Source organism: Embiotoca jacksoni, unplaced genomic scaffold, assembly GCF_022577435.1.
Source record: "Embiotoca jacksoni isolate LCO1_2020_lvr unplaced genomic scaffold, fEmbJac1.0.p SCAF_9, whole genome shotgun sequence".
Classification (NCBI taxonomy): domain Eukaryota; kingdom Metazoa; phylum Chordata; class Actinopteri; family Embiotocidae; genus Embiotoca; species Embiotoca jacksoni.
In genome coordinates, this window is record NW_027185447.1 from 16,487,273 (window position 1) to 16,498,083 (window position 10,811).

Consider the following 10,811-nt stretch of genomic DNA (forward strand, 5'->3'; position numbering starts at 1 on the left):
TCCATTATCTTTGTTGCTAGATAGCTATAGATAGATAGACATACTTTATTGATCCCATTGTTGATGAGTGGACACCCACCTCAGGCCTCCACAGGCCTACAAACCAACCAACTATCTACTATTGTATTGAAATATAACTTTAAAATATATCCAGTATGTATAAAGCTTGTCCAAACTCAAACTTATCATGCATACGACAGATAAGGACTGCGTCACAATACTTAAACTGACATGATGATGAATACATGTCACCAACAGAATGACATGCATTCGAATAAAGAAATACCATTTCTGATTGTTATTATTACTATTGCAGATTTTACTGTTTGTCAAGGTGGTGATAATTTCTAATACTTTATCCACTGTTGGGTAGAGTAATCTATGATCATGCAGCAATACTGTACGGTGTAATATTATTTCAACTCATTTTTATTGGAAAATCTTAATCTATGCAGTTTACAATAACTCTGATTTTTTTTTTTAGTGGATTACCACAAACTGGATCAAGTAAGGGAAGCTACAATACAGAACAAGCAGCTAAAGTTTTTAACTTAAGTACAAAATTTGAGTACATTTACTTATTATTGTTATAATTACATATTATACCCCAGTCACAAAAATGTTCACAGTAAACATTTATCTGATGACTTGCAGATAAAATAAAAGTCAAACTTTAGTTTAAACCAGGTTTAAACTTCATAAAAAGTGCATTTTTAGGTTGCACATAATCATTTTCTTAGCACTATTTTAATGACTGTAATTTATTGTGAAACAAGTCCTCAAAACATGTGGAAATGTGTTGTTGAAACAACGTGTAGAATCCTAAACAACTTTTTTTTTTTTTTTTTTAAATCAACCAAATTCATCCCATTAAAACCTGGACAGTATTTTGACATAAAAATAAATAAATTAAGGCTTTTTAGGTTTTATTTTCTGTGTAAACTAGTCACTAGAATTCAATTTATAAAATATCACCAAAAGTAGTATTACAAAGCCTGTTATGACACCTGTTTACTGTACTATTGTTCTGGTGTGATAGCTGCAGCAGAAGAGGATGTCAGTAGGAGATAACACCTTTTTTCAACAAATATAAAAGAGTTGCAGTAGACAAATAGAACAGAGGATTAATTAACACAAAGCTTAACAACCTCAAACAAACATGAGGCGATTTGTTCAATAAGTTAGCAAACTTCGATTGATATAAATAAAAACACACACGCATGTTTAAAGGTCCTTTCCTTTGGTTTAATAAAACAATACTGGAAGAGACTCACATTGAATCTGACTACAAACCAAGTCTACAAAGAAATTGACACCTCCCTGCCTGAAAAATGACAAGTTTTCCAGCGTTGTGGGACGTTCACTAACAACCTGCTACATATCTGTTGTGTGCTACATCTATTGAAGTTGAATCAGTCATGTAACAAGCAATATCTCTTTATATTGGAGTGCAGTAGTTAATTTTTCACCTCGTAAAATGATTCTTTTAAATTCACTGAGTAAAGAAGCGACATGTCTAATGTGCTTGGTCAAAGTTCTTTAAGGCTTTTTATATATATCTATATATAGATATATATATATAGATATATAGATATAGATATAGATATAGATATAGATATAGATATCTATATCTATATATCTATATAGATATAGATATATATAAAAGTATAATGACATCTTCTGGCTATGGCATGAAAAATTTAGGGTTTCATCTAAAGCAGGATCAGAATCCACCGAGGATCGTTCACATACTTTCACTGAACGGTTAGTCATTTTAGACACTATATCCAAAATATGTTGTGTTAAAATTGTAAATTAAAAGCCCAACTTTTTACATGTTTACATGGCACTCATGCATTCTCATTGTATGCCATACATGGTGAGCATGCAGTGGACTTTGGCTGACATGCGAGCAAAACAGTAGAATCACAAACAGAAATAAAATGCATCCTTGCTTTGCAAATAAAATCATTTTAAGTAGCCACAACAGACAACTTAAATCATGAAACAAAATCTGTTACAAGCACAAAAAAGATGTGACATAAAATAGTCTCTGAAAATACTGTTTACAGTCTGTGCAAACATGGTCCCTCACAATAATGCACTTTACACCGACTTCCTCCTCAAACGAGGGAACTCGGGGAAACTCTGCCCGGTTGAGAGTGTGCTTCCTGGGGAAGAGAGTCCAGTGTTGTCCCTGGAACTTGGCGAGCAGCCCTGGATCCTATAAGAGACTGAGTTGCAGTAAACAGAATTGATATGGCAGCCATGGTGTTCGCCGTGTGACATTAGAGGGCTATCGCACATCTCCAAGCGGTAGCACACACAGGAGCAGAGGGAACTGAGGCTCGACCCCTGCCTGCGTCTGCCTGCCTTGATCTGGAAATGCAGACTGTTCCTGCAGGGGCTTCTTCGTCTCTCCTGATCCTCCGCCGGGGAAGAGATGAGGTTGGTGCGGCTGGTTCCTTCCTCTATCGGGAGGAAGAGTGTGCTGTGGCTACGACTGTGCAGCATGTTGCTCCTGCTCCTCTCCCTGCGTCTGTCTCTGCTCTGCTCCCCGACAGCATGGAGACCCAGGCCCCCTTCCAAAAGGCCTCTGTCCCTCTTCAGCGAAGCCCTCTCTTGAGCGTCTCTCCGCTCGTCCTCAGTGTTCATGGTGAGGAAACGAAGCACCACCAAATTTAGAAAAGCCCCAATAACAGTGAGCCCCACCAGGATGTACATGAAGCTGAAGGCAACGTAGGGCGTCTTCTCCTGGAGGTCCTCCTTTTTCTGCAGGGCCACAAAGTCCCCAAAACCAATAGTGGTGAGTGTGATGAAGCAGTAGTAGTAAGCGTGGAAGAAGCTCCATCCCTCGAAGTGGGAAAAGGCTGCAGCTCCCACACACAGTGTCCCTATGCAGGATAGGAAGCCCACCAGGACCATGTTCTCCATGGACACCTCGGTACGTCGAAAGCCCAGGCACTGCTTTGTCTTGTGTAGGAGATAGCGGACAAACGTGTTCATCCTTTCCCCCAGGCTCTGGAACATGACCAAAGTGAGAGGAATGCCAAGTACAGCGTAGAACATGCAGAAGATCTTCCCTGCATCTGTGCCTGGTGCTGCATGTCCATAACCTTAATGCAGAGATGGAAATTAGAGGAACACCGTGATGCATACTGTAGTAATGCCTGGATGGGAAAACATGGACCAACTGTCGATTTGTTTGATTAGTCTGTAATTAAAAACAAGCCTTAGAGATTGCATTCACGTTGAAAAAAAAATGCTCTTTTGTCAATTTCTGTACAGCAACAGAGGAAAAACATAAGCCCTTATTTCCAAAGATAAAATGAACTTACCAATGGTGGTGATGACTGTTATGGCAAAGTAAAAAGAGCCAGCAAATTTCCACTGTCTCCCGGCGCGATGGGGCTCAGCTTGCAGCACAACTCGCTCGATTTCGCGGTAGTCGTCCTCGGAGAAGCGGTACTTCTTCTTCATCTCGTTGCGCTTCTGCTCCAAGATGCGTCTGCGGGAGCTCTCGGACTCGGACTCCAGCGCGTCAAACACCGCGGCGCCGACCAGCAAGTAGGAGAACATGCAGAGGATGAGCGACAGGGTCCGCACGTTTTGCTTCTTCATCCTCGGCGTCGGCGTGAAAGTCGGGAGAGGAGGCACAGTTACAGGTGGTACTGCTCTTTAGCTTAAACTCCTCATTAGTGGTGCAGCCTGATGCCTGAAACGCGGTGGCAGGAGAGGCGGGCAGGAAAAGAAAACCTGGGTAATCTGTCTTGCCAGGTTTAAATCTATTGTTTGTATAAAACGCGCACACTCTGCCGTGCGCATTGCGAGCGATCGATGCTCTCTACAGCTTGTGTGTTTAAGCAAGTGGCCTCAGATTTCTTTCTCGCATGCGCAAACCACTCGCCAATAAAAAAAAAAAAAGAAAAAAAGAAAAAAAAGAAGCTGTGTAATATAATATATGAAACGATGCAAAATATAAAATACATTGTAATCCTTGACACCAATGATCAATCCTATCTCACGTGTGCGCAACAAGTGAAATGTGACTCGCCCAACAGGAGGCGAGTTCAGCACCATGGACAGCAACCAGCGGGACTTCACATTTGACCTGACTGCACATATCCAACGTGGACACTGCAGAGGCTAAGAAACGTGGAAAACCAGGATTTAGGTGATGACAATGTCTTATGTTTAGACCTCAAGTAATCAATGTTATTTAAAATCACTTTAACTATTAACAAAACTTTAAAAAAAATTTTTTTTAAAACTTGTCATAGAAATCTAAGGGGTCTCTCCAGCCTGCTCTACAGAATGAATACGTGTTATCCTCATAGTGTGCTCAAGGTATAGCAGGAAATACAATCTTAGTTGTAAATTTCATTCCCATTATACCTTTGAAATAATATTATGATAATAAAGTTTGTTTTATGTACCAATTATCAAATAAAAAAATGTATCAAAAATATAAATGAAAAGTATAACATTTTAATCAGATCAAAGAAGCCAACAATATGCAATGTATATTTACATATATATGTAAATATAGGTATACACACATGCTCACGTTAAGAATTTAACTATAAGAAAACGAATCAAAAAAAATATTTTTTAAACCGATTTAAAACCCAAGCCTAAGGACCGATATGGATTGTTGTAAGTCACCAAAATCAATAAAAATAGATAAATGTACTGCTCTGTTTCCTTGGCTCATGACTTCAATGCATGGATACCTGTGTGCGCCCGTATTTGAGCCTTTGCATATTAGAGAACTGGTGAATGTATGTACAGTTGCTAAATAAATGCCACTGCTACACTAGCTGCTTCTGGAAATTTACTGTAGATGATGCTGGTTGCCATGGTTACTTGCACAAGAGGCACAGACTTGGACTGGCAGTGAGGTTGAAGCCAATATGTTAAGCGTAATGATCCAGGCCCTCAGTCGGTTAATTATGTTGCCACTGCGTCACAACATCAAGTATCATTATTTAAGCTTTATTTCTGTATTTATTTTATCAACACTGTAAGAAAAAAACATATAATAAACATTAAAATTAAAAATAAATAAAAACTCAATAGAGACATCCTTATATGTCACATCAGGGTTTCGCAGCACCAACAGCGTTTTGCAGGTGGATTGTTAGTGTTCTTTTGTTCCTGTGGAACAAGGCGGCCTGCTCTCTGCAACGTTTTTGTGTTAAGTGGCTAAATCTGCACACTTACGTCCCTGTTGTGATTCAAACCAGCTCTCCATAAATCAATTACATCTCAGCTGATAAGAGAGGAACCTGAAGCCCTAATAGCCACCATCAATCCAGACAGTTTGTGTTCACATCCTTTTCAAAGCCCAAGGACCTGCGACAAAGTGAGGAAGCCCATCAATCTCCACTGAGCCAGAGTTTTAGGATGGAGTTTTTTTCTATTTCTGCTCTCTCGAAAGGGGCATTTCATTATCACGAACACGTATTTTACAATGTTACCAGGAACAAATGAAAACAAATGAAGTGGATTATTAAATGTCATCCTCCATCTACTTTCAGTAAGAGACATTAGATGTAATGCCATGTATTGTTCCCCAATGAATGGATTTCAATTGCTCTTGTCCATGTCATATTCATAATATTAGTCTTTTACACATGAAGATAAAGGCTTGAGGTCAAACAATACATGTCCACAGGGCAAACCTTATTCATTTCATTATTGTTATCTTTGTGATACTTGTTGCATGACAGATGGAGAGTTTGTGGAGCAATTCCTTTGGGAGAAATCTTTCAAAATAAAATGATATAAAACAAGTTTTTATCTTATTTCTCACGTATAGTCTTCCCTATTTAATTTTTTACACCGCAGTATTTAGTATGTATTTTTTATCTTGCAAAATCAAGAAGACACCCTTTTTGTGTGTGGAGAGGCTGAGAATATGCAGATTATACAAAACCCTTTTAAAGATGCACATGCGGTGAGAAGAGGACCTTGTGCCTGAAGGCGCATTTAAATAAAAATCCATCTGCCAGTTCTGCAACAACAAAAAAGCAAATCTGTCAAAGTCCTGGAGGTAAGCTTACAAAAATTAAGCTCCTCTGTGGAAGCCAAACTTTAAGAGTCGGGGTCTTTAATAGGAACTGCAGCTGTGTTTTGGCAAGGATAAGAGAAAATTACAGACAGGTGCAACACATGTTTTTGTGTAGACAAACCTGTTGTCAGAGCAATCTGTGAAAAGAGGACCTGCAGACACAAAGGTGTGGACGGTTGAGAATTTAACTGCAAAGGCTTTAATCAAGATAAAGAGATACGAATTTAGATTTGCAGGAAAACACTGATTAAAAACGTCTCCAAAAAACTGATTTGGTTCCATTTGGCAGAGAAGTTAATGATTTGGAGGGAAGATGCTGAACATCCCGGCTTTTTGTGAGGCTTTTCTGGATCTTGTCCCATTTCTTTGTGTCCCATTACATATGTAAATTACGAGCCTGTGTATAGAGATGTTGTTTACAAACAATCTCTGAAAATGAGGCTGCACAATAACCTTCTACAGTGTAAATGTTGCATCAAAGACTCGCAGACTGTAAGCATCTTAGAGCAGCACCACAGTGAACACTTTAACTGGACTGAGCAGAAGTTACCAAAGAAGTGACAACTGGAGGAGAAGCAGGGTTGTGTGGGCTTTGGTGTCATGATACAGTATAACACAGTGTCTTTATATAACTGCTGAAAAGCAAATACACCACCAGGAGGAAGCAAGGAAATCTGCCAATGTGATTCTTTTTTCTTTTTTTTTTAAATAAATTGTATATAGAAAAGTTTGTAAAAAATACAACAAAGGCAGGAATCACTGTCACACATACGTGTACATGCAGATATTGCAACAGTAGGCCCACAAGGTGAAAGTGAGTCTGTTCAGAAATACTCTGGTAAGCATTACGAGACACTGACTAACAATGTTTTACCCGTCGGAGCAGAGAAGAAGCTGCCTTCACCTCAAGAAAAGAACAGACCAGGTTAGACAGCCCACTATCAGACAAGCAATCGTAAGGATCATTCCATCGGATCTGTCACTGACTCACAGTTACAACACCGAACTGAGTTATATTTGGTGCCGTGGTAGCTACAACAAGCACAGAGGACCGCTGCACTGCACACAAGGGCGAAGCGGAGGTATTTATATCACATTGACTTTAAATGAAAACACACTGATCGATAAGACTTGAGCGTTGAAGATTTCAGACCTCTTTTGCAAGATAGAATACGTATTTATTTCAAGTAGGAGTTAACAGATTTAATTGCAGTCAAATGCCACTCCATGCTTCAGGAGAAATACTTCCCCTTTGTATTTGATGATTTCTGTCATGACATTTGATCTCTTTCTCTTTTTTTTGGTATGTCCCTAATTTCTGTTCCTACTCTTCACTGAACAGGAATAAACCTTTGTATGTCATCTGTTTACTTTGTCAGCAGTTCAACAGTTTACCGGATTGCTGCACAGTGGAAGGAAGTGATACTATTTATGCCTTAAATGACCAATGAGCACTTTAGTAGTCTTGTTTTCAAAGGTAGTCCCAATTTCTGTTCATTCGCATGTCATGCAGCTCATACGGTTTTTTATACGCAGAGTCAGCACATCATTTCATGACCACCTTTACTATCATAATGAATAAGGAGTTAAAGCACTTAAATTTCGGTCCATAAAAATGTGCAACATGGTGTTTGTATTATATGTATTTAAATATAAAATGTGATATTTATCAAATAAATGTAGTAAAGAGAACAATATCTGGCTCCACTTTGTAGAACGGAATTAGCAGAAAATGGAAATGCTACAGTTCCATTGTTCCATAATACAGTATTTGATTAAATGTATTTTCCACCATTGGTTAGGTTCTGTGTGTTAAAAACATTCATTTCTCCATGTAGTAAATACAACAAAGTCGATCTTACATTCACAAAGAACTGGCTTTCAATATTAATGTGATCTTTGGCCTCTTCAAAATGTAATTTTGGGGAGTTCTTCTACAACTTGTCATGCTATGGTGACTTTATGTTCACATGTTGTAGTTTAAGGTGCTACAGATGTGGTCACATGACATGATGTTAAGTTGTTTCTCACCAGCTGGAGACATTGTTTACGTTTTAGCGGTCTCTGATTTAGCACATCAGTTAGAAACTAGCTAGTGAGTGAACAAACACCTGCTCCTCGTGTGCAGGTGATCCTCGACTCCAACCACCGGACTCCTGCAGGGTTTAACAACAGGGACCTTGTGGAGTTGCAATCTCAAGCTGAAGTCAGTAAAAGCACGTCAAATCTCTGACATACACCACCAGACTGTGTTTATGTTCTCTGTGTATTCTGTCTGAACTCACTGAGAAAAAAAAAGGCGATAGGGAATCCATTTTATGAAGCAGAGGCATTAAAACAGCAACAGCAAATACCGGATTCCTGCAGAGGCCTCTGGTTTCCACAGTAACTAAGACCAAAAATAGTAAAGCACACCAACGGCCATTCAACACTGAATCCCCTGAGATAATACGTGATTCTATTTATACCCTGTAATGGTGAAATGCTTCCTTGTATAAACGCATCTGTCCAATTACTGTCAAAAGATGGATATCATATGACCAATTTTACGTTCACACCTCTCAAGTCCCGCTTTATGCTGCTATGAAACCTGACTACAGCTTATGATTCCGTAACACAGAAGCTCATACATGTGTAAGACATCTTTACTGAGAACTGAAACTCGATCAGTCCGACTATATTTGGACTTTGTGTGTTCGGGCTGCGGAGGCTGAATGGCTGCATTGCTTATAGGGCTCAAATGTTAATGACATGAGATTGATTTGTTTTGAGAATATGCAAACATTTTTGCGGCACAGTGCTCACACACACACACGCATGCACACGCACGCACGCACGCACGCACACACACACACACACACGTGCGCACGCGCGCGCAACATCAAACGACTCATCTATCAGCACATCAGATTTTCTGCATTTATGTCCGATGAAGACCAACGTAGAAGCTTTTATATGTTTGCTTTTGCAGCAGCATCTAAACAATAATCTGAAATTAGGATCAAACAGTTATTAGATTAACTGACAAGTCATTTATAGAAAATGCATCATCAGCTATTACAGCAATTGGTTAATAGCTAAAGTCATTTATCAAGCAGAAATGCCAAACATGCCCTTGTTCCAGCTTCTCTGTTTAGAGAGACATGAGACTAACTGTGGATTTTGGTCTGTTGCTAAAAAAAAAATAATAATAAAAAAAAAAATTATGAAATAATGTTAATTCCAGTCCTAATTTTAAATTAATTGTTTTGATTTAGTGGTGGCTGGGGCTCAGGTGGTAGAGTGGGTTGCCCACTTATCTTAGGTGTTCACCTTGCATGGCAGCTGTGTCACCATTGGTGTGTGTGTGTGTGTGTGTGTGTGCGTGTGTGTATGTGTGTGTGTGTGTGTGTGTGTGTGTGTGTGTGTGTGTGTGTGTGTGTGCTTATCAATGAGAGTATGGGTGCAGACCATCTGCTAATATCATTTAAAAATATCGATTTTTCAAAATTGCCAAAATGTCTTTGTGTATCAGCTGATTTTGTGCTTACTGGTTGGTGAAACTTTATTAATTGCCTCTTAATCCACAGGTTTTCTGCAGTGTTTCCACCGTGATCCTAATTTTCAACATAATCACTGAAGAGTGTGTGCACTACACTCACCTCAACATCAACAGTCCCACAGATACGTAAATACAACGACTTAGCAGCACAGCATCTGGTTTTTGATTTTTCTGTAATATTTAAGACAATATTTTTGCCATTCTGCTGACAGAGAGAAAAACACATCCACATGTGGCCTATTTATCATAGGCTAGTACACAATATGCTATAAAGTAACATGGGTTAGACCTTAATGAGGTTGTGGTCTGTTACGAGTCTGGTACCGTGTTATTTTACATCATATCTTTAATCGTTATAAATTCCTACTATAGACTAATGGATTTGATAATACAATAGTTTCCTGGTTACTTCATACGGTGTTGTTATTCTTTTAAGTTTGTTTGTTAATCAGATATTATCTATCATAGTATTAATGTTGCTTTCTCGTTACATAACAGTAAAGTGAAAGAGGTTTTTCTGTACTTAGGATAGTCTATCTGACTCAGCTGGTTTGCATTTTTTAACACCATCAACCAACACAGCAAGTGTGTTGCCTTCCAGGCATATCGGAAAATCGAAACGCTCATGTTAAAGTATCTTCAAATCATAATTAAGTGTCAAACAATACCGCAGTGGGGTAAGAGGGCTTTTAGGATCAACGTTTACCTGAAGACAAGTAGTCATGAACTTTTTTTTTACTATCAATGATTTGTTCTTCCCATTTTGTGAAGCCACGTGGTGATTATCGGAGGCAGCAACCAACAATTACAGATGTAGGATTTTGTTTTGTCTTTAAAAAAATAAGTTGCCTCCAAAAAAATATATACATATATATATATATTTTTTTTAATAACCAATTTGTCTCCAATAAAATTAATACCAACGCAGTTGCGCGTCGTGTTGTGTGAAGTTGGATAATTCCTACTCGGGGGGGGGAGTCCCTGAAGGCAGCGTCAGTGCTGCAGCCACCGACGGAGCCGCTGTCTGACGACGGTGGGCTGGAAACACGGATGGTCAGGTCCGTCCCCGTCGAGCAGTAACTCGATTCATCCCCGGTTATAGTGCTCACCCCGGGCTACACGTTTCTTGAGCTTTAGCTGGTCATTACTTCCTTTTTATTTATTTTTTTTATTTTTTTTTTTTTAGGGGTGGGGAGA

General features: G+C 39.1%; 1 protein-coding gene across 1 annotated transcript; it reads right to left on the reverse strand.

The window, feature by feature from the left end:
* Nucleotides 1-1,223: 1,223 nt before the first annotated feature.
* Nucleotides 1,224-3,868, reverse strand: kcnk15 (potassium channel, subfamily K, member 15). The gene is made up of 2 exons (XM_069141371.1): nucleotides 3,339-3,868; nucleotides 1,224-3,116 (listed from the first exon to the last, which is right to left on the reverse strand). The coding sequence occupies exons 1-2, from the start codon at nucleotides 3,619-3,621 to the stop codon at nucleotides 2,107-2,109; spliced, it is 1,293 nt and encodes a 430-aa protein (XP_068997472.1). The 5' UTR covers nucleotides 3,622-3,868; the 3' UTR covers nucleotides 1,224-2,106.
* Between the last annotated feature and the right edge of the window lie 6,943 nt (nucleotides 3,869-10,811).